We start from the raw sequence: 22,171 nt of genomic DNA, 5'->3' as shown, positions 1-22,171 counted from the left end.
CATCAGTTGGAAATAAAATACAACAATGAAGTAGCACGCACTCTTTCTGGTAGTTTTCCAATAAGTCTACTTCAGCCCATGTATATACTAGGATGTCTACAACTGGTAGTACCATGCTACTGTTTTATTTATCTCTCTTCAACTCCATGATGTAATTAAATAAACAAAATCTGGAACAAGAATTGACTATATTCTAACAACTATTGCCATGAGTAAGCATATACATACACAGATACCAAACAAAAAGATAATGCCATCCCCTCCTTTTTTTTGTGTTGTTTCCTGACCACCGTGTATTGGTTGAATGAGAAAAAAACAAAAAGAAAAGCAAACGAAAAAGGCTGTTCAAGAGAGATACCGTTTCCTTATTTGCTTTTTTATAAACAACCCAACTCAACAAAATGAACCAGGATGACAAGAATAGAAATAAGAAAAGAAAATAAGCTTAAAAGGAAGGGTGAATGAGAGAAAACGATTTTTCAAAAGCACAAGAAACAATATAAGAAAACGCCTTCGCTATGCAACTAAAGATATCAACCTGTGTGCCGCCTCAATGCCTCGTGCGTCTCTACCCGGATATCAAACAACAAGTCGTCGATCTGCTTGAGCGCGCTCCTGTCCAGCGCCGCTGCTTTGACGTTGTCCAGGATATGCTGCAACGCGGGGATGATCTCGCCCGAGGCGGGGGCACTGTTTGTGTCGGGGACGGCGTCCGTTGACTTCGGCTTCTGTTTGGCCTTGGATGGTCCGGAGGCCTTGGTCTTCGGGGTCTTTTCGGTGGGTGGTGGGTCGGCGGCGACAGCGTCGGTTGTTTGAGTGTCGTCTTGGGGTTGGGGTGAGGGTTGGTTTTGTTGTTGCGCCGCTGCTGGGGGAGAAGCGGGTTCGCTCGGTTGGGAGGTTTCGACTTCTTGTTGGGTGGTTTGTTTGGTGTTGATCCGCGATTCGGAGGATTCGGGGATTTCGCTGTCCTCGCGGTCGACGGATCCCCTTTCCGGTGTTTTGCGTTTCTCCTTCTCCTTCCCCTTGGACTTGGACTTGGATTTGGACTTGGACTTCACAACCGGGGTTTCGGCTTGGGGAGCAGTAGGCGTGGCCTCCTTCTGCTTCGTGCTTTGCTTGCGCCGAGACGATTTCTTCGGAAGCGGCGTTTCCGCAACTGATGCCGGCGCTACGTGGCCGCTGAGGCGGTTCGACCTCCGCTTCTGGGATGAAGTTTCCAATGAATCCGCAGGCTGATCTGCGTCGACGGAGGAGTTCTGCTCGGGAAGCGCAAACTTGGGTTCTTCGTTGTCAACGGATCCCTTGGAGTGGCGTCTTCGCTTGAGTGGACCGCCCTCGGCTGGCGACGACGCGGTCTTCTCGATTTGGCTGGGCGTCTTCGACTTCTTGGACCGGGTGCTCTTAGGCTCTGTACCCTCTGTGGCAGGGTGCTCCTTTGTAGTAGTAGATAACCTTGATGATCGGCGTCTTTCCTGGTTGGATGGCGTTGAGAAAGTTGCTTCACGCGCTTCGCGCTTTCTCTTGCGTGTGACTGGGGGATTGTTTGATTGTTCGTCAGCTTCGTCAACGACTGCAAACTCAAGGTCTTGCTCTAGTTGAGACGCTATCTGTGTTTCCATATCGTCGCTGGATGAATCTGGGATGTCGTGATCCTCAGTGCGTGTTTCATCATGGTCACCGCCGACTTCAATTTCTGGGGCTTCTTGACTGGGAGCATCTTCTATGACAATATCCTGATCATCAGAAGTAGATTGAGCTTGCGTCGACTGTTCCGGGTCTTGGTGTATTCCCGCCGATGATTCCTCGGTTGTATCTTCTAGCACTTTGCCTGCAGAGGAACGAGTGCGACTGCTAGGAGGCCTCTCTGGTTGGGCGGTAACTTCTGTTTCGCCGAGCTCCTTGGGCGTTGCCGGAGGATCAGGCTGCGTAACAGGAGAAGATGCCCTAGACGCCTTGGACCTCCTTTCCTTCCTTCGCTGCTTCTTTCTTTTAGCTTTGGCAGACCTGTCCCGGGAAGTCGAGCCTTCCATAGGGGCGGATTTGCTCCGGGAGTTCGGGCTCTGGGATCGGATATCTGGTGGAGACGAAGGAGGATCGATGTCCATATCAGAGGCCATTGCTGGAGCTACCAAGGAGGAACGGAGTGTCGACCCGCTGGTTTGAGGACGGTCTCTGGTGCCAGGAGTAGGCGAGGAGCCAAGAAAGCCCTCGTCATTGTCCGCAGCAATAGCAGGTAAAGTAGGCGTCTGTGGAGTTTCAGCCTCCCGATCCAGGTTGCGTAGACTGCGCAGATGCGGGGGAGTCATGAAACCAAGCTCCCTCGGCGTGTTGGTCGGTGGCGATGATGATCGGAGGTTTTCAATCATCGAGAACAGTTCACTGCGCTTCGGGGGGTTCTCCACGGCGGGTTCGAAAGAAATTGAAACCTCCGCGCCATTGGGCTCGTCTGGTGTGTCGTCATTGGCCGGCAATGACTCGTCTTGGGCTTCCTTTGAGAGGTCCTCCGGTGCATCCAATACTTCGGGTGCTCTAGTAACAGGCGACGAGTTGAAACCTGTAGAAGAAGGACCACTTGAATTGTCCAAAATGAAAGCTATGCGGGATTTTTCTGACATGTCTGCACGGCGGTCTTTCCCGGCCTGTGGATCAGAAGGGCGTTCGTGGGTATCGGCCTGTGGTCTCTTAGAGTCTGAACGAAATTGGAATTAACTTAAATCATGACTTACCTGAGTTTCCAACCTCTGCACGGCACGAGATATGGCTTCTGAGTAAGGGGATGAAGATTGCGCGACGAACGAAGATTTGCAGAATTCAAGGAACTTCTTTGCCACAGACGCATGCGAGGACTCTAAACCTGCGCATATGATACCCTCGAATCTTTGCAGACACAGAGAATCATGAGGTGAGGACGCCTGTAATATGTTGAGGACAGCTGACGAAAGAGCTCGGCCCTGATCATAGGTTAGCGGCTAGAAACCCCCCTTGCGTCGTACACTTACAGCAGTAAGAACCCTGCTTTCCACCCCACTCTCAACATTTAGCTTATGTGTCTCGTCCTTCAGCCACATAGTAAGGGGCTGCTGGAGGGTTTCAAGAATTCTGGACCGGAAAACTGTGAATCCAGAGCCCAGGAAGGACGTCAGGGACTCAATAAAGTCTGCGATGCCGTTGGTGTCTGTGGCATCGAATTCTTGGTAGGAAATCTGCAGTGTTTTGTCCACAAGTTCAAGCAGCTTCTTGGGAACAGGCAAGTTTTCACGCGCAGAAAGATGAGAGGCGTATTCTGGCTCTTTGCCGTCTACACCGTATGTCATAGACAAAGAATGTTTAAAGAGGGACGCTGAAGCCAGGTACCTATCGCGAGCGGGAACAGCCATCAAACACTCAGCAAGAGGCTCCACTACCATGCTGGCAATCTCACGGTCGCCTTTTTCAGTCCGTATAACGCGAACGAACGCACCAAGAAGCTCGTCCCACACTTGAAAGACGTCAGCAAACCGGAGACCCGTAGAGAGTATCTTGACGGTATTCTCGTAATCGCGCGAAACCGACCCGTCACGTTCACGGGCTGTCTCGATAGGGTAGGAGCATACAGAATCGGCAGCAAGATGTGCTACCGATCTCCAGACAATTTGGGCAAAAGAATGGACACCAAGCTGTATGGTTGTTTCATTTGAGTGTAATTCGGCGCATTGTCGAAGGAGCTCTAGGCGAGAGCTTCTGGAAGTTCTTCCATTACAGGCGGCTTCGAGTGTTGAATTGATCAGGCGCAAGTAGGCAGGGCTTGGTTCTGAAATACCAGACACATCGCTTACCAACCGAAGAAAATGCAGGACGGGGCTGTCTAGATTCGAGTTCGAGTGCGAGTGACGGTGTGTAGGGGTGTTGGCTGCTTGAAACGTAGCGTCTGCGTTCTTCAGGAGTAGCTTCTCTGTGAATGGAGTGTTCCCTAGCGAGAAAATCATCGATCTAGATAGGAACTGGAATCGTTCAAAGAACGTGTCCATGGATTCCTTTTCAACAGCGTTTATCGAAGAGGGGCCGGCTTTCCAGAGGCGTTGAAGAAGACCAAGGACATGAGCTACAGTTTGCATAGATTCCGAAGAAGGTGTGATCTCTTTGCTGGATGCATTCGACAAGGCCTTCGAAAGACGAATCCAGGCAATAGCGATGTTCGATTGCTCGATATTTTCAGCCCATAATGATGTTCTGAATATGTTTTCAAAAACCTTCAACACCGATGTAATTCTTGACCTTATCCACCTGCAATCTAAGGTCGGCAGCTCTTCTGGTTCAAGCTTGTTGGTGTCGTTCACTTTATTCTCGGACCATATTTTAGTCTGGGGGCTCCACAACATGTTTGAAAGTATGTGTGCAAGCCGATCGCTTAACGCAGAGCTGGACGAAAACGTTTTCGATGAAGGGGAAGCAATATACTCTTCCCAGACGATATCAAGATGTTGAAACGATGCAGACGGTCGAAAGGCGTAATACAGAAGATTGTAATAGCTGCACATCACCAGCTGACTGGGCGGCGATCCGCTCTTGTCCTGCTTCTTTCGCTCAAATTGTGACAATATGGGCTTGCTCAGCATTCTCAACAACGGGCGGTTTGTCATCTCACCCGGACTGACAACGAGGACGAAACGATTCCATGCGACGATGGCCTGTGCCTTGATAGATGAATCGCTGCAATTGAAGCATTTTTGGAGCACGAGGACCCATTCTTTAAAGTGATTCCAATCGTCGACGTTCAGACGTTTATTTCTTAGGAGCAAGATGACAACACTCCACACCTGAGGAACATGGACACCACTGTCGGAATTGCTCATCATCCGCGCCATTCGCTCGCAGATTTCAGTGACCAATTTTCTTCCCTTGTCTAGGGAGCGATCAAAGATATCTTGAATGGATTTTGAAAGCGTGGGGTTTGGTCCGAAGATCATCGACACCTGGAAGCCCAGTGAGATGGCTTTTATTCTGATATCCTTTATAGGATGAAGTAGGCCAGATATCAGATGATCCATCCATAACAACGATTGTGAAACGAACAAAGATTTCGCTTGGTTGAGAACTCGCCCGTAGATGCTCAGGCGGTGCGAGACGATGGAGTTACCGGTCACTCGATTCGTAAGGTCGTGTAATACTGTAAGTAGGCGTGAGAGACGAGCATTGTTCATGATTTTCGGGCTGAAATTCTGCGTCGATAGGATCGTCATGTGATGCGTCAGAACCGACTTTGGCACTTTGCTATCGTGGAGAATATTGATGGAGTGATCGGTAAGAAAGATCTTGAAGTCATCCGACAGTTGCGCGCAAATATTGGTCTGCCACATCAACGCCGCAGAGAGCTTCAGAGCCTGGATCCTTAGATTTGTGTCCAAAGGTCCCACGTTCTCCGAAACCCTACTGATATCTCGTTGGATGAACTGCGTGATCAACCCTAAACACTCTGCAACCTCTTGTTCTCCCGGAAGTCCCTCGTAAGTCCTCAACGCACCAAACAACTGCATGTAGGCATCGAGCCTGGAACTTGGCGACGAGCCAGCCAGCTGCGATGCCATGGACTTCAATAGCATGACGAAAGACTCGGGGGTATGGGACGTGACTTTCGGCGATTTAACAGGGGCCGGGGAGTTTGTCGGCTTGAGGATCGATTTGGAGGGCTTGCATTCATTCGAGGGAGGCAGGGTTTTGAGGTCGGATTTGGGCTTTGAAATGGTGTTGGCAGCGTTGGCAAAGGAGGGAGGTTTGATGTATTTCGTCCATGGCGAGAAATTCACTCGTTTGGACTGGCGACTGGACGGAACCCCGTTGGATGCATTAGTCGCAAACGGAGAGAGACCAGGCGTCTGCGCGACAACCGGGGAATCCTCCGTTCGATCTTTTTCAGGCAGGGCACGGGACGATGTCCTTGGTGGAGTAGGCGGACGAGCAGACAAAGGACCGAAGACGTCCACCATATTTCACAGAATCGAAAGAGAGAACGGGGAGAATTGAAAGCGAGAGGAGGCCAGGAACATCGCGGTGCCAAACGATCGTGCACTCAGACCACCGTGTCCGCCCAAGCAAGATCCGGAACCGAGGCGAGAATTGAGGAGGCCGGTGTTGAGACAGGCGATAGATCGCAATAATTATTGGATAGACATTAGATCCTGGGGCCGCGCCAAGCCCTCACGCCGGACGCGCCTGTGGCGCAGGCACGCGTTAAGTGGCTGTGGCGCGACAGGTGCCTTAGGCAGCCAGCGCCCCAGGGAAGAGCCTTAGGCACGAACCGTGGATGGGCGGCTTCAATGCCTCCTCCCCTGGCTCGTTTCTTTCCCATTTGCCAGAAAGTCCCAAAGAAAGAGTTCCGCAATCCATCCGCAAGGCTCATCATTCTCTCCCATCCCTTACACACCCCTTTTCCCATTTCTACAGATGGGTCAAGCAATACCATCTCCGGAAAACGACGGCGTCTTTTAGCATTATTGAGCTCTAGTGGGGTTTGGCCCGCCTATTCATCGCTCCATCCAACAATAGCTTCTTCCAATAACGACATCCCTCCTTGCCCCGGGATTCCCTCCACTGGCCCGTGGCTTTCCTACTAACCTTCCCGGAAAACTCTCCTCTGCATACACTCTTGCAACAGCTACTGCTTTTCTAAGCGGACCTTACCACCGCCTCTTCTTTCTGGATAATCAGAGGCCCGCTGCTCCCGGTGCTCTGTAAGTCCCCTCTCCAAGCAGCACCCCTAGCGCTTGGACTTGGCTCTAAACCAACGCAGGAGGCGCCGGCTCTTAACTCGGTTCTCTAAAACAGAGGACAGCGAACAGAAAGCCAACATGGAGGTCCGGCCACTTCAAGGCTCCGGTATGCGCACAGCCAATATGACATAATTTGCCCGATATCGTATTAACCATCCATTGTTACTCTGGGTGCAGAGAAGCTGCAGCAAGTCACGGAGCTCTTCGGCCTGCTTGAAAAAGACTTGAAGGATAAGTCGCTCAGCTCTTCTCGTAAGCTACCAAGTTGTCTTGATCCTTTCTCTTTGTCTAACCCATGTACCACACAGATCGGGTGCAAATTCTTCTACAGTTGAGACTCCATGGCACTAACCCAGAAAATGCCGGCCCTATATACTCAAAAGAGGTAAAGGGGATCCCAGCAATTACTGTGGCTCTACTTGCCCGCTGACCGGACCCAGGGGATAGAAGTTCTAGCTAAGTATGGGGTGGATGGTGACACTGTAGATACACGGCGCGCTGCGCTGCGCTGCGTCGCAAATGCACTGCTGTTGGATCCAAATATGCGGCAACTTTTTGTCGACACAGGTCACGGTGGGAAACTTGCAGAAATGCTCAAGGTAACCCGGAAGATCCATGCATCGGCTGAATGTTCCTCATAAGCTGACCGTCTAAGACCGAGTCATCCGAAGATGAGATGGTAACCAGTCGCATACTGTTCCTTTCCACCTACGATACTACAATGGACTTTGAGCAACTCATAAATACCCATTCTCTGGGAGATAATGTCAATTATGTAAGTTGCGTTTCAAAATACCAATCATCCCCAGCTGATAAACCTTTTGCAGCAAATCTTCCGGCATGCCAAGCAGTTTCCCAAATCCGGGAAGAAACCTCTCTCCCAAATGGATGAGCTGGCCCTGATTGACACCTTGAAGCTCATCTTCAATGTCTCAAAGCTGTATCCGGATCTTGCTGCAGCCTTCGCGCCTTCAATTCCCTACATCTTCAAGATCATCAGCCGCATAGATATCCCCGCAAAGCCCTTGGATGGCCTACTCAGCTATCTCCTCAACTGCCTGTCGACCCTTGACTTAGAGAATAAGAAGGGCAAGCCTTTTGAGAGCAGCCCCCTGTTTCCGACTTTCAATCAAAACTGCAACGTTGACAAACTTATCAACATCCTGGACCAAGCAACATCTCTGTACAGCCCTAGTGACCTGGAAATCAAGGCCATCCCACTTCTTCACTCTTTGATCACCATCTATGACCTGGCACCCGATGGGCCCCGCAAGTACATGCAATGGCTTCTCTTGCCTGAGGAGAACGACCGAAGTCGGCCTATCGGACAATCTGATACCCTGTCGTCCAAGTTGCTCAAGCTCTCTACCGCCCCATACGCAAATTTGAAAACTGCGATCTGCGAGCTCATGTTCACGCTTTCCGGGAAGAACGCCGAAAACCTCACCAAGAATATCGGATACGGATTTGCGGCAGGCTTGCTGGCATCCCGAGGCATGGAGATCCCACAGACAGCAGGGGAAGCATTTGCCGCCGAAGAATTTGATCCGGCGTTGAATCCCGTCACTGGACAGAGATGGGACGCAGAGAAGCAGGACACGGGCCCACCCATGACTAAAGAGGAGAAGGAACGAGAAGCAGAGAGATTGTTCGTTCTATTTGAGAGGTATTTTTCCGGTCGCCCCATGACACGATTCAATAACTAATGCTTTAATAGGGCCAAGGCCAACGGTATTCTCAACGTTGAGAATCCAGTTACGCAAGCTCTTCATGAAGGGAGATTGCAAGAACTGTCTGATTCGGATAGTGATTAGATGGCCACGCTATTCAAATAATGGCTGCAGGTGTTCTATCTCCATTGTTTGAATATATCTCTTCCAATTATACGCACTTTATTAAGGGAAAAAATTGACGGGAATCTATTTGATCTGGACAGAAAATTATAATCTCACCATGGGTAATGTATATTGGCATCCTCGCAACAATGTTGATATTAGCTCGATTACTCATTGACGGTCAGCTTTTTTTGGGAATTGTCGTCCGGAATAAATGGCACTTTGAATGGCTCTTTCGATAGATGTGCTCTATAATTAAGCTATTTAATTTTCTGCCATTTCCTCACAGTGTTCGATTTATTCAAGTAATACTCCGTAGTAGATTCTAGATTAAATCTAAGGCACAGGGACAGACCGGATGACGTACAGGAGAAGTCCGGCGGGGCGAAAAATCTCCGCCCGACGCCGAAAAAAAAAGATCGCGGGGCAACTCATTATTTGCGACCGAACAACTTTCCTCAAGTCGTTGCTTTCTACTAAACAGCCACCCACCTCATTCATATTTCCCCTTCCTATTCAGTCGGTTCGGTTAACATCACATCTGCCAAAATGTCGAAGCCATTTGATCCGGAGACGGCGGAGAACTTTGAGGATGTAAGTTCTGCAGCCAGCACTTCACGCGAAATTTCGGTATCGGGCCAAACTGACCCCATGTATAGATGGAGAAGCAGTTCGCCGTCAAGGGTAGGTCGCCATTTAACCCCTGCCGGTGTCCTCCCTATACTCACCTTGTACAGCCGTGGAGCACTTAATGACGTACTGGTCGATCCTCGAGAAGGTTCGGGGTTCGCAGCTTCGATTGACCAAGATGGATGACGAGATCTACGAGAGCTTCATGAAGGAGTTCCCCGACTTCAACCCTGCCGAGACGATTAACGAGGACATAATGAAGAGCAAGGCTGGCAAGGAGAAGTGGAGAAACTGGATCAACCAGTATGAGGGCAAGATCAACGACTTCAACTTCGGAACCATGCTCCGGTCGAACCCCAAATTCGAATACGAGCAGGAGACTACGATCTTCGGTGAGCTGCTAGCCTACGACGGACCCTGTGTATGGTAAGGAATTTATCTAACAGAGCGGAATATAGCTATGCGCATGCAGTTCTATGCCGTTGAGATTGCGAGGTGAGTCGCTGCTCCGACCCTTATAAGCCACGATAAAAGTCTAACGCCTCCCAGAAACCGCGCCGGTCTGAATGACTGGGTTTACGAGCGATCGCACCCCGACCAGAAATAAAGTTGATATCAGGACCCGTGAGCCTCCAAATTCTCAGGGCTGTGTGGGACTGCAATTGACGGGACTTTGTGGACAATAGCGCCGAGATCGCGCAAAGATCGATCGGTCTTCTATGGCTCTAGGGTTCATCTCCAAACCCAATGCCGTGGAAGTGCCTGCTGTTTAGGGCTCTCTCTTTTGAGTGATCCGGCAACTTTGCGTTGCTTAGCCAACATTGACCCGAGCTTAGACATTTCCCCTCGACACGCGGAACTATTGGATTTACCCCGGAGATTTCTTTTGTACATACACATACTACTACCCACTACCTATCATACAATCCAGCCTGTGGATGTCGACGAAAAAGAATACAATGGTGAATAGAGCGGCACGTGTGTCTTCGTGGCTGATCGGAGAACAATGGGTCGTGGGATCCATTGATCTCTCTGCTTACATCACTTCAATATTACCCTTTCTGGATCCCCAAACAGGGATGGTCGCCTCGAAGGAGTGCTTCGACCCCTCCTGTGTACGGCGAAGCCCTGTTTCCCTCCTTTTCTTTGTATTCGTTCTTAGGTCTTCCGGCTTCCTTGCCATTTCTTCGCTCAGGCCCTTACCCTACTGCATCTCGACCATCATGCGTCCATCTTTCTCACGGGTCCCTGAAAGAACTGGTCATCATCGCATGCTCGTCAGTTCTCATCATGACTTCTTTTATGATGAATCTAGTGCATAGTTTGCACCGAAAGCCTCGCTGGGCAGCCCTTTTCGATTTCACCATCAAAAAGCACATTCCCCTCCTCTGTTTAGCTATCTTGGTCACCATAGCCGCAGGTCTTGTGATTCCAGTGTTCGCTATTTTTCTCGGTCAAATATTCGATGCTTTCACTTTGTTCGGAGGGGACCAAATCTCCAGTCAGGACCTGATTCACAAAACGACACATGGCTGCATAGAACTGGTAATCCTCGGTATCCTTGGATGGCTCTGCAATGGAGTCTATTTCACACTCTTTGTCTCCATGGGGGAGTTCCAAGTTGCAGAGGCCCGTAGGAAGCTATTCGAGGGTTTGCTGCGAAGAGACCAGGAATGGTTCGAGAGCCACGAGGTTGGGGCAAAGACGTTTCTTTCTACTTTGCAGACGTAAGTACTCTTACACATACCCAAACTTGGCTGATGCTTATGTTATTTTTGTCCTATAGTCAGCTACATGAGTTGCAGATGGCAACCTCCCAGCCCCTCGGACTAGTACTTCAGTACTCCGTCCAAGCTCTTGCTTCCCTGGGCCTAGCATTTTATACCTCCTGGAGCCTTTCTCTCGTTACCCTGGCGGGGATACCGATATTTTCTGGCATCATCTCACTCCTATCCTCCAGAATGGAACCTCAAATCAAGCAACAACAAGAAGAGCTGAGCCGAGCTTCGAAGGTGGTTACCAACAGTACCAACTCAATAGATGCGGTGAAGTGTCTCAACGGACAGAATTTCGAACTTCAGAATTTTGTGAAAAAGGTCGAGCAAGCTGCATCACATTATCTCAAACAAGCTCGCCTTAACGCTTTACAAATAGCAACAATACGATTAATGACTTTCGGCATGTTTGTTCAAGGATTTTGGTACGGAGGCAACCTGGCTATTTCTGGAAAGCTTTCATCCGGAGAAGTTTTGCGAACCTTCTGGGCTTGTCTGTCGGCATCCCAGTCCATGGAACTGGCACTCCCACAAGTCATCGTGCTAGAAAAGGGAATAGTTGCGGCTATCTCGTTAAAGAAGATTATAGGCGTAGCCGACAAAAACAAAATGGAGCAGATGAAAGGCACATCATACCCGCGCTATTGCGAAGGAGATATTGAGGTCATGAACGTAAGTCGCAACTGGAAAAAAAAAGTATGGAGCGGCTTTGAACTAATTTGAATGTGATTAGCTTGGCTTTGCGTACTCGTCCCAGCCTGACCGGCCGATTTTAGACGCAGTCGATTTGTTCTTCCCGGCAGGGGATACAACATTTGTCATTGGGGAAAGTGGATCTGGCAAGAGCACGCTTGGACAGCTTCTCGCACGGCTCTATTTGCCGACATCCGGAGACATTCGTATCGATGGTGTTCCCATACAGAATTTGGATATCAATTGGATCAGAAATAACATTACACTGGTTGAGCAACGGAGTGTCTTGTTTAACGAGTCCATTTTCATGAACATCGCATTTGGACGTCGGGATTACAACGAAATCAAAAAAGAAGACATCCAAGACTCTATCAATATGGCGATGCTGCAGAGTGTGATTGAGACCCTACCTCATGGAATTGACACCCTAGCCGGTCCCGGAGGAAGCTTTCTTAGTGGTGGCCAGAGACAAAGGGTGGCAATCGCTAGGTCTAGATTGAGGGATACTCCGATATTGATCTTGGATGAGTTTACGAGCGCACTAGACCACAGGAATCGTGTTGAAGTTATGAAAGCTCTTCGAAAATGGCGGAAGGGGAAAACAACAATCATCATCACTCATGACCTCACGCAGATCCTGGATCATGATTTTGTTTACGTTATGGATAAAGGCTCAGTTGCTCAGGCGGGATACAGATACCAGCTCAGCAGGACACCAGGGAACGAAAAGTTGTTCCCAGTTGGCGAAAAAGATCGCGATTCCGCAGATACCCTAGTTCCTGAAAAAGGCAGGGGCTCGGCCGTCCCTACAGCTGAAGCACCTGGACTCTATTCCAGAATCTCTCCTTTCCCCAGGAGCCATGCGGATACGGGAATCGACAGACGGGCGCATCCCCGAGCAAGTATGTCGCTTGCGTTGAGCTCTCCTTGGGATCTACCATACAGCGTTCGGTGGAGTGTCGATGCAAAAGGCACGACCGGCCCAGTTGACATTCCAATGCATGTGCTTGATGACATGCCATCTGATGGCACGAGTCGGGCCAAACATTTTCGTGCATCTGTCTCTGACAGCCACCCTCAAAGATCGAGCGAGCCAATAACCCAAGAACAATCAGCAGAGACCTCGCATCCAAAACAATACAACACCACATCACTCGCCCGAATAATGCTGACAATTGTACCGTCTCTAACGAGAGGACAACGCAATCTTTTGATTATTGGATGCCTATGTACTCTTGGCCATGCCACTATGACTCCTCTATTTTCATACTTCCTATCTCAACTTTTGCAGACGTTCTACGATGTGAACTCCAGCTCTATGAAATGGGCGCTAGCTGTGCTAGGTGTTGCAGTGGGTGACGGAATTATCTCATTCTTTATGCACTATTTCCTAGAGATATGCGGCCAGGCTTGGGTCGATAGTCTCAGGAAGAAAGGCTTTCAACGTGTGCTGGACCAACCCAAACAATGGTTTGATGAGGAAGGGCACAGTTCTTCTCAGCTTGCTGCACATCTTACTCTGGATGGAGAGGAGATGCGGAACATTGTCGGCCGCTTCGGTTGCTTCGTTCTAGTTGCTGCTGCGGTCAGCATCATGGCGGTCGTATGGAGCCTCATTGTGTGCTGGAAGCTTACACTTGTTGCACTGGCCTGTGGACCGGTCATATATGCTATCACAAAGGGATTTGATGGCACGAGTGGACTGTGGGAGAGGAGATGCAACGAGGCCAAGAATGTGGCATCGGAACTGCTTATCGAGATGTTTTCGGAGATTCGGACAGTGAGAACCTTGACTCTAGAGTCGTTTTTTCACCGGAAACACCTGAATGCTACCGCGAAGTGCGTAGCTGTTGGCCTACGGAAGGCAGTCTACACAGGTGTCCTGTTTGGTCTCGTCGAAGTCACTATTATATTCGTCAGCGGTATGTAACGTCTCTCCTGTGTCTTGGAAAGTACTAACGATACTTCCTTCCAGCCCTGATATTCTTTTATGGAGCGATTTTGGTTTCGTATGAAGGGTTCACAGTCGATAGGATTTTGACCGTGTTCTCCATGCTTCTATTTAGCATTGGCTATGCAGCCACGGTTTTATCATGGAGTAAGTGTTATGCTATCATGCATTTCCCTTGAAAGCCAGATGCTGACACTCCTTGAGTCCCGCAAATAAGCACTTCGCGAACAATGGGCTCTCGACTCCTACATCTTGCAAACCTTCCCCAGGGGAAATCCCACGAGTACAACGGAGACATTCGCCTTACCCGGACTATCCCTGTGAAAATCCATCATTTGAATTTTCACTATCCTTCGCGACCTGATGCACTTGTTCTTAAGCAGGTGTCGATTGCCATCCCCGGGTGTTCGTGTACGGCCATCGTCGGACGTTCCGGGTCAGGCAAATCGACGATTGCATCACTCCTACTATCCCTTTACGAGGCGCCGGTTTCTAGCGACGACAAGCCAAGTATTTCATTCGGGGGTGTCGACATTCGCCGTCTGCACACACCGACTCTTCGATCCCTAGTATCAATTGTTTCGCAGCAACCAACTCTGTTCCCGGGAACTATTGAAGCTAATATAAGCTACGGGTTGGAAGAAGATTCCTCGCTCAACAATCTGCGCAATGTACGCGCTGCAGCCAAGGCTGCCGGCATCGACGATTTTGTTTTGTCCCTTCCAAACGACTACATGACCATCATCGGCGACGGGGGAGTCGGTCTTTCTGGGGGACAAGCGCAGCGAGTGGTCATTGCCCGGGCGCTCATTCGAAGACCGCAAGTGTTAATCCTTGACGAGGCCACGTCCAGTCTTGATCCAGCCAGCGCAGCGCTCATTCGGCAGACCGTGCAGAGGCTGGTCGCGGCCCAATCAGGGCTAACTGTGATCATAATCACGCATGCAAGGGAGATGATGGAGATTGCAGACAACGTCGTGGTTCTTGAGCAGGGCCGCGTCATGGAAACCGGATCGTACCAGGGGCTCCTCGCGCGGCCAGGAGGCAGCCTGAAGGCGTTGGTGGAAGGGGATCAAAGCCCCAGTGACAAGTGATATGGTTTCATAGAAAAGCTGCGTTGAAAACTTCCAATGAACATGATTCGTGCCACTACGAGACTTCCGCAAAGTGACGGTTAAACCAGTCCAGCGCCTGATCCTCGGCCTCGACGGCCTGCTTGTCCGCATTGTCCAACGCCGTGTCCGCTCGCACGCAGAACCCGTGACCCGCTCCGTAGTAGACCTTCACTTCGCCCACGCCGTTCCGAGTCTCCACGATATCCTTGATCTGCATGACCTGCGGCATCTTCACCACCCGGTCCAGCTCTCCCATGGCGAAACTGGTGGGGATCGTGATCTTCTCGATGTCTCCGGGCAGTTCCAGGAGACTCGGATGGCCCGTGAACCCGGCATTGATCAAGGGCTTCCCATCCACCTCGGCCCCATGCGCCAGGTTGACAGTATGCTTGCCGCCCCAGCAAAAGCCCGCCGCCGCGATCGGCAGCCCAGCGCCTTCATTCTGGCGCACCGCGGCGAAAAACGACCGCACCACCGGCCACGACAGGCTGAACTTGTTGTAGTATATGAACGGGAGGAAGGCCGAGGCGGCCCACACGAGGTGGTATCTACACCATTATCCATTAGCCCGACAGACCCTTCCCACAGTCAGGGAACAGGTAGGCGCTGAACCACCACTTACGGTTTGGTCAGCCAGGCCAGCAGAGAATCGGTTTTCATCAATGAACGCATCGTGCCGATCAGCCAGGTGGGCGCGGGACGTCCTGCATACAGATAGACACCATGAGTCGGACTGGCCCCCTCTCATGACCAAACACAGCATGGGGAGCATTCACCATTCATGAACTCCGGCAGATACACCTTATACCTGCCCTTCTCGGCGTAGCGGTCCGCCAGAATGCGATTGTTGACAAACTCCCACCCAAAGGCATCGGGGATGATGATAATAATTCCCCGAACGGCATCCGCCCCGGCAGATGGCTCCGCGACGTAAACATCCAGCCCATGCAGGAAAGTCACCGTTCCCTGCGGCGAGCCCGCATGGATATGGCCGGAGAAGCAGTCGGGACAAGACATGGCGGCAGGCAGACAGAAATAGAACACCACGCAGATCGATGGAGATTTGGCGCCGAGGTGATCGCTTATTCGAACGAGAGTGCTGCGATGGAGAACGAGACAGGCAACGCCAAGGGCGCTTCTTTGTCTGCCATTTTAAAGGACTTGGGCCGCCGGGGTTTACAGGGCTGTCTGCGTCACCTCGGGGTTAACGCCGTTTATCTCCGTGGGGAGTACTACGCAGTGCATGATAGGAATGAGTGAGAATGCTGTGAAGCTGGGGAGACAGCTACTGTGAGTCAGTTGAGAGAATCGAGAGAGTCGAGATCGGGGGGAAAGTATATATTCTGGCGGAACTGTGGTAACCCCGGTGGCTGGGTCTATGGGGAGCCGCGGAATACGATGTGGCTTGCCGCGCTGGACGGTGATCACTGAACCAGTACAGAGTCCGGATCCCTACGTAAGGGTCGTTGAAATCCTTTCGCATTGGATCCAAGGGTCGAGGTCCACGAGCAGAACCAGAGCGCGAGATTGGAAGGACCGCGCCTTAATCAATTCTGAATAATCGCAAATGAAGGGCGATAATTAGTTAATTCCCTGGCCGGAGCAATACCGCTCGGAGTAGCGCAAAGCGCCTTCTAAAAATGGCACAAGTGGAGGCCCGCAGAAACGCCGAACGAGAAATTAAAGAATTAAGAATGAAAGTCGGTTTCAGGACCGGCGCAATTTCGTCCTTTGATTTGATTTCTCGAGATCATCGCCGGCATCGTTAAGATCAGCCGTGACAGCAACGCAACACCCGCCCAGCCTTTTCCAGCCACAAAACACTCCGCTTTTCGCCGTGCCTAGAGGACATTCATCGTGATTTGACGCTGCCGGTGAAATCATCGTCTCCATCGCCCGGCCCTTTCCCCGTCTTTTCTCTCGTTTCCTCTGGCTTCCTCCGATAAAACTGCATCGTCCCTCGCTGGGTCATGGAAGTTGTCAGCCTCCAACTTCGACCTCCTATTCCGTCCAACCATCGTTCGCGCTATATATACATCGCCACCAGTGCTCGACTCCTTTAAGGCTCCTTCGGCAGCTCATGTCAGATTGATCATCGCCGAGCCTCCCCTCCGCCTCTGTCCACTTCATCCCATCCGTCATATCCGCTGCCTTTCGTTCTCCTTTCCTCTTCTCTCCCCCCGGCTGATCTTCTTTCGTTTCTTCCGGGGTATATGCACAGCTGACTTGATCTTCACTCTGTCCCCCCCCTGATTTTGGTCGATTGTCCCGAGCCTCGTTCTCTGCATGGTCTCGGATTAAGATACCCACGGGCTTCTGTTTTCCTGCCTTGCCCGGGATCATCGATCGTCACGGAAAATGTTCCTTCCACCTCAACCCGGGCGGCTTTTGGCCCGTCAGAATGAGGACAAAGACAAGAAAACCGACGGCGGAGGCGGCGGCAAGAATAATATCTTCATCATTGTAAGCTTCTCCCCTCCCCTTTCCCGTGCGGGGTATGATTCCCTGTATTTCATTGCAGACTGCTGACACGCAATTCTTTTCCAATAGGTTGCCGCTTGTCTTGTGTTCGTGTTGGCTTTTATGCTCATGATGTACTTCGCCTTGCGCGCCCTTCGTCGAATGAATTGTCGCCCGAAATACATTCCCGGAAAATACCTGAAGGACAAATGGAACCGGTGGCCCGTTGGGATTGCATATGGTCAGGTCCCTGGTGGGACGTCGAATGCCCATGAGGAGAGCAGGACAGGAAACAGCGCTGCTGGTGGAGGGTCAGAGATGAACACCAACAGTAATGTCCGTCGCGACACCTCGGTCCGCTCTGTGATCACGCTGCCCGCATATTCGTCGAGCCCGAAGCCGGAGGAGCAAATCATTGCCCGAGAAGGAGAGCGCGGTGGCATGGATGTGGTCATGGAATTCCCCGAAACCGCCGAGGAAGAGGAGAATCGAAGAGAAGAATTGATGGAGTCCCTGTACCAGGTACGCCAGCAGCGGCGACAGGAAATTGCCGACCGTGAGGCCCGGCGTCAAGAGCGTCGCGATGCCCGTGCCCGGGGGGATTATATTCGTCTGGAACAACTTCGTCTTCAGAGTCGCGCCCGCGCCGAAAGTCGCTCCTCTGCCAACGGTGCCAACGGTGCCAACGGCAGCAATACCAACCTGGCGGCGGCATTGAGTGCGGCGGAGCACCAGTCTCGCGGTCGTGACCGGAGGATCTCCAGTGTTTCTTATGCGGAATTGGGCCAGGTTCGACATGACGGCTCGCGTGTTCGCGCTAGGTCGCCTGATTCAGATCGCCATCCCTTGTTGTCCAACGCCGCTTCGATCAACACTGACGGGCCTGATCGATCGTCAGGGTCAATTCTGACCAGCGTCCACTCTCGAGGAGAATCTTACTCGTCGATGCAGTCCGACTTCTCGGAAACCGACACCTTGACTCGACCCGAATCTCACGCCCACTCTACCCATGCGGCAGCCCAGGATGGAGATGTAGGGGGGCTCAGCATTCCGCCTCCGGACTACGAGCACTTGGACTGGGGGGATGCACCCCCTTACGAGAGTCCAGTCCTCGACCGCGGGGAGCAGCCTCCTCGATTACGTGAATTGACACCCCTGCCGACCATCCATATTGACGCCGCCAGTCCCGTCAACAACACCCCTACCACTCCGATAAATCACCAATCCATTGACCAGAACTATCCGCCTGAAAATCCCTCCACCAACCAACAAACCCACTCTACTTGAGGGTTCATATCTCCCGACTGTAAATTCTTACTTCATTATGCCCATCTTGCATGAAGAAGCTATGCTATGATCGTTGCATTCTTGACATTTTTGTCTCGAGAGCGTGCGTCTTTCAGTTTAACGAGCATGATTCTCACGATCTTTGAACACCTGCATACTTCTTTTCTCTTAATCACTTAGCATCCGTGGGATTTTCTTTTCGTTTCTTTTTTTTTTTATCCAGTCCCCTTCCCTTGTTCTTCTGGGTTTTGAAGGAGTATTACTGTTAGCAAGGCGTTCTGGAGGCAGCAATTGTTTTTTAGTTCCTTTCCCTCTTTTGTTATCTTCAATGTACAAAGCGGGAGTAGGCTGTTATCTATTTATCATCAAGACTTTATTGAATATAGTATTTCCCGAGACAGAATGAAATGAGTGAGCTAGAGCAAATCCAAGCATAATGAATAACGTAGTAACGAAGGACGTGGGTGGTTCCCGCCGGAATGCACGCAAAGGGCACTGTTATTGCTGGCCCCAAAAGGCGGTCGCACCGGCGGCAGCTCCGCCCGGGAAGTAAACAAACCAACAACTCCCAATCCCAACCTCCTCATTTCCAAATCGACCCCCGTTTTTCCAGTCATCCCACGTCTTGCGCATCCAGCAGTAGCGGGTTATGCCATTGTCCTGCTACTCAAGAATACTATCTTCAGTCTCCGGTTTTATGCCACTATTTTGAAGATTTTTCAGGTGCCGCTGCAATTGTTCTCCGTTTGAGACTCGGGAACCGTGGCCGACGCGCGCCTTCATCTAAACAACTCTAATTGATTTCCAACACCCAAACCAGGGCTGCCACGAATTGTTTCCTATTGATGTCCAGCGAAAGACGGCGCCAATAGAACCTAGCCTTATACACCATAAATCGATTATCCCCTGAATCGTCGCGTCGTTTACACCCGCCATGTCGCGCGACCACACGGCGAATAGCTTCGCGTCGTTTGGTTCAGACTTTGATCCCGAGCACGAGGCACTCGCGTCCACCAAGGAAATTGACGACAGCCTCCAGCTCCCCGACATGAAGCCGAACGCGAGGAAAAACCACGAGTCTCACCCAGAAGAACCCGACTACGCGATCAACTCCTCCATGCTGGACCGCTACTTCCCGGAATTCTCACAGATTGGTACTTCAGAGGAGGACAATGACCACGATGACGACGATGACATCTCCTTGGAAGTCGGACGTGGTCCGACGAAGCCGGCGCGTCGTCTCGATGACTCGCGTAACTCATACATGAGCATTGAAAACAGTGTGCGGTCCTCTTCGCCCGCCGTCCGACTCGACTACCCGACCTCGCACACCCCCAAATCGGCGATGCGGAATACGCCACGACGTGCCGTTAGCGAAAATCTCCGGAAAGATGCCCAGCTGAGACGCGCTAGTCTCGCTGCTCAGAAGGAAAACGTGGACCCGCAATCCTCCAAGTCGAACCGCAAGGACCAGCGACGAACGCTCTCCGACATGCATGCTAAGGCCCGGGACTCGTACGATGGCTCTTTCGTGGTCGATGAAAGACCCCCTGCCGTGACGAGTACTGCTCGCTCGACGCGATTCGGATCCAACCAGATTGCCGACGCCGTGGAGAGAGCGTCGCAGGATGCCTATGCGAGGGAAATGCGCAAGGGGAAATACGCTTCCAACTCCCGCCACGCGTCGATGAATGCTGCCGGGGACACCGCAACTCAGCAATCTTTTCTGCTACCGGATCTTCCTAACCTTTCCGAGTTGGTTTCGGGTGTCTATGAGGACGGAACGCCAGTTTATACTCGGCAAAACAGAGCGCGTACCACGCGGTTCGTTTCCCCCCCGCACGATACTGCCGATGTATCCTTGACTCGCGAACACATCCCCCTCGACGCCGTGCCGATCCCCGAAGACGAGAAGGCACTCTTTGTGTCCTTGAGATTGCTTCAGGACAAAGTTTCGGAGCTCGAAAGGTCTAAATCCGAGGCTGAAAGGCGAATTGAGGAAATGAGGCAAGAAAACACGTCATTGAAATCGGGCAAGTCTCGTAAAGACAAGCATGATAGGAGCAGATATAGCGAGGAAGATGAGTACGGCAAGGACCGTCTTATCAATGAGAATCAGAGTAAGTGCATTCGTGGCCTGGTTTTCTCGGTTGTCGGCTAACCTGTTATTCTTAGAACTCGATGCGGCCAACATTGCCTTACAGAACAAGCTCGACCTTGTTGAGCGGAAGGCCCAGATGCAGGAAACTGCCCTCAAGAGGCTGAACCGGGAGCGTGACATGGCTGTCTCCCAGCTAGGAGTAGCGTACCTTGAATCACAGGACCTTAAGAGTGAGAACAAGAATCTCCGACAGGAAAATGCGGAACTCTCGGCCCAACTGGCGAAGCTTAGCTCACATGCTTCGAAAAACCGCGAAGATACCTACCGATCGGAGCGAACTGCTGCAAGCGATGCAACTTCGGATGACAGCCAAGTGGACACTCAGAAAAGTGTGAGTGGTTCCCAAGGGACCAAGGACGTGACTTCTAAGAGCGCCCGCTCTCGATCCAAGACTGGAAAGCGGGATGACTCTCGGGCAAAGATTTCCACTCAGGTTGACCGGGAGATCTCCCGTCTCGAAAAGGAGCGCGCAGATGAAGCGCTGTTTTCAATTGACATGCCACGTTTGCGCGAGTCGTCCAAGTCGAAGTCCGAGAAGGCCGACAGGCGGTCGCAAACAAAGAAGCAATCTAACACTGGCAAACAGCGCGTTAAGAGGGTTGTTGTGGAGGAAGTGGACGTGACCGAGCCTGTGGAATCCACTGGCGAGATCACCAACAACACTCGAAAGTCTTCTGCAACTGAGCATGATACACTCCTCAGCTTCGTTGATGTAAGTCAAAAATCCATGCCTGGGCTCAATTCGACTGGTGCTTACTGTATGTGCAGGAACGCGAGATCGCTCAGCTACGCAAGACGTTGGAAGAAGAACGGCTGGCACGCAAGCGACGCCAGTCGAATACATCCAGAGACGAGGCGCCCAACGATACCCAAAATTCTACTCGTGCCAGTGTTTCGAAGCCAGCCGCACCGAGAAAGTCGTCCCTGAAGGAAACCAAGCAAGTCCCCGCGAGACCAGCATCTGCTATGGGAGACATGACGGGGACATCGAAAGTCAGCATGGCCGAGGAAGACAGCAATTTGTCTGTGCCGATTGAGCGACCACGCCGCCACTCCGATCATTCGACGGCGCCCCGGAAACGACGACAGCCTTCGCAGGACATGACCTCTGCATTCATTCTTCCCGATATCACCCTGAGCCGACCTGATCTTATTGCTGAAAACCCAGCACAACTGCCTGAACCGGCTCAACGGGCACTTGATAACGCGACGCAGCATAACGGGAAGAACTGCACCGTTTGCAAGCGAACCATTTCCGGGGATCACTGTGACCACACCGAAGAATCTGTGAAGATCCCCAAGCCTATTCCTGTATCGGAGCGTATGCCCCAGCCCTCTGTTTACAACGAGGATCCCACTTTACGTCCGGCCCAAGCGCCCGCCACGGCTCTTGCCACGGTACTGAAAGCTCTAGAGGACGAGCTGGCGCACCTGAAGATCCAGTTGGTAACCTACCAAGGCGCATACAACAAGCTGGATGCATCGTTGAGCAAGCGGCAGAGAAAGTCGCTGAGTGCG

At 51.4% G+C, this 22,171-nt stretch overlaps 7 protein-coding genes across 7 annotated transcripts; 5 read left to right on the top strand and 2 right to left on the bottom strand.

Annotated features, from left to right (window-relative positions):
- Positions 1-205: 205 nt before the first annotated feature.
- P170DRAFT_373970 (putative telomere length regulator protein (Rif1)) lies at positions 206-6,096 on the bottom strand. Its single transcript, XM_024845265.1, has 3 exons — positions 3,000-6,096; positions 2,727-2,951; positions 206-2,672 (listed from the first exon to the last, which is right to left on the bottom strand). Exons 1-3 carry the CDS (start codon positions 5,961-5,963, stop codon positions 534-536), a joined length of 5,328 nt encoding a protein of 1,775 aa, XP_024709951.1. The 5' UTR covers positions 5,964-6,096; the 3' UTR covers positions 206-533.
- A 728-nt stretch (positions 6,097-6,824) lies between these two features.
- P170DRAFT_470100 (synembryn) lies at positions 6,825-8,560 on the top strand (the record flags this gene model as incomplete). The annotated part of the gene is made up of 7 exons (XM_024852711.1): positions 6,825-6,852; positions 6,924-6,998; positions 7,055-7,131; positions 7,187-7,345; positions 7,402-7,521; positions 7,574-8,412; positions 8,464-8,560. 7 exons carry the CDS (start codon positions 6,825-6,827, stop codon positions 8,558-8,560), a joined length of 1,395 nt encoding a protein of 464 aa, XP_024709950.1.
- A 470-nt stretch (positions 8,561-9,030) lies between these two features.
- P170DRAFT_432276 (polysaccharide biosynthesis domain-containing protein) lies at positions 9,031-10,267 on the top strand. Its single transcript, XM_024848229.1, has 5 exons — positions 9,031-9,175; positions 9,241-9,265; positions 9,319-9,603; positions 9,670-9,706; positions 9,761-10,267. The coding sequence occupies exons 1-5, from the start codon at positions 9,131-9,133 to the stop codon at positions 9,816-9,818; spliced, it is 450 nt and encodes a 149-aa protein (XP_024709949.1). The 5' UTR covers positions 9,031-9,130; the 3' UTR covers positions 9,819-10,267.
- A 249-nt stretch (positions 10,268-10,516) lies between these two features.
- On the top strand, positions 10,517-14,724 carry P170DRAFT_346291 (ABC transporter ATP-binding protein; the record flags this gene model as incomplete). The annotated part of the gene is made up of 5 exons (XM_024843558.1): positions 10,517-10,938; positions 10,998-11,658; positions 11,720-13,601; positions 13,655-13,777; positions 13,835-14,724. 5 exons carry the CDS (start codon positions 10,517-10,519, stop codon positions 14,722-14,724), a joined length of 3,978 nt encoding a protein of 1,325 aa, XP_024709948.1.
- Positions 14,530-16,060, bottom strand: P170DRAFT_432275 (dienelactone hydrolase family protein). Its single transcript, XM_024848228.1, has 3 exons — positions 15,522-16,060; positions 15,368-15,449; positions 14,530-15,293 (listed from the first exon to the last, which is right to left on the bottom strand). Exons 1-3 carry the CDS (start codon positions 15,760-15,762, stop codon positions 14,780-14,782), a joined length of 837 nt encoding a protein of 278 aa, XP_024709947.1. The 5' UTR covers positions 15,763-16,060; the 3' UTR covers positions 14,530-14,779.
- Positions 16,061-17,103: 1,043 nt separating this feature from the next.
- On the top strand, positions 17,104-18,492 carry P170DRAFT_470096 (uncharacterized protein; the record flags this gene model as incomplete). The annotated part of the gene is made up of 2 exons (XM_024852710.1): positions 17,104-17,208; positions 17,296-18,492. 2 exons carry the CDS (start codon positions 17,104-17,106, stop codon positions 18,490-18,492), a joined length of 1,302 nt encoding a protein of 433 aa, XP_024709946.1.
- Positions 18,493-19,334: 842 nt separating this feature from the next.
- P170DRAFT_23039 (uncharacterized protein) lies at positions 19,335-20,855 on the top strand. The gene has a single exon (XM_024842894.1). It carries the CDS (start codon positions 19,427-19,429, stop codon positions 20,651-20,653), a length of 1,227 nt encoding a protein of 408 aa, XP_024709945.1. The 5' UTR covers positions 19,335-19,426; the 3' UTR covers positions 20,654-20,855.
- The last annotated feature ends 1,316 nt before the right edge of the window (positions 20,856-22,171 follow it).

Source organism: Aspergillus steynii, assembly GCF_002849105.1.
Source record: "Aspergillus steynii IBT 23096 chromosome Unknown P170scaffold_1, whole genome shotgun sequence".
Lineage (NCBI taxonomy): Eukaryota > Fungi > Ascomycota > Eurotiomycetes > Eurotiales > Aspergillaceae > Aspergillus > Aspergillus steynii.
Note: the sequence above shows the minus strand (reverse complement) of the source record. Positions and strands in the feature narration are given on the sequence as shown.

What these genes read in the sequence shown, in the direction of transcription:
- P170DRAFT_373970 (XM_024845265.1), bottom strand. Translation starts at nt 5,963, where the DNA reads ATGGTGGACGTCTTCGGTCCTTTGTCTGCTCGTCCGCCTACTCCACCA. An exon ending in AAAGCAGGGTTCTTACTGCT is followed by an intron (nt 2,952 to 2,999) that starts GTAAGTGTACGA and finishes ACCTATGATCAG; the next exon opens with GGCCGAGCTCTTTCGTCAGC. An exon ending in TGCAGAGGTTGGAAACTCAG is followed by an intron (nt 2,673 to 2,726) that starts GTAAGTCATGAT and finishes AAGAGACCACAG; the next exon opens with GCCGATACCCACGAACGCCC.
- P170DRAFT_432276 (XM_024848229.1), top strand. Translation starts at nt 9,131, where the DNA reads ATGTCGAAGCCATTTGATCCGGAGACGGCGGAGAACTTTGAGGAT. An exon ending in CGGCGGAGAACTTTGAGGAT is followed by an intron (nt 9,176 to 9,240) that starts GTAAGTTCTGCA and finishes CCCCATGTATAG; the next exon opens with ATGGAGAAGCAGTTCGCCGT. An exon ending in GCAGGAGACTACGATCTTCG is followed by an intron (nt 9,604 to 9,669) that starts GTGAGCTGCTAG and finishes AGCGGAATATAG; the next exon opens with CTATGCGCATGCAGTTCTAT.
- P170DRAFT_432275 (XM_024848228.1), bottom strand. Translation starts at nt 15,762, where the DNA reads ATGTCTTGTCCCGACTGCTTCTCCGGCCATATCCATGCGGGCTCGCCG. An exon ending in TCTGCCGGAGTTCATGAATG is followed by an intron (nt 15,450 to 15,521) that starts GTGAATGCTCCC and finishes ATCTGTATGCAG; the next exon opens with GACGTCCCGCGCCCACCTGG. An exon ending in CTGGCCTGGCTGACCAAACC is followed by an intron (nt 15,294 to 15,367) that starts GTAAGTGGTGGT and finishes ATAATGGTGTAG; the next exon opens with ATACCACCTCGTGTGGGCCG.
- P170DRAFT_23039 (XM_024842894.1), top strand. Translation starts at nt 19,427, where the DNA reads ATGTCGCGCGACCACACGGCGAATAGCTTCGCGTCGTTTGGTTCAGAC.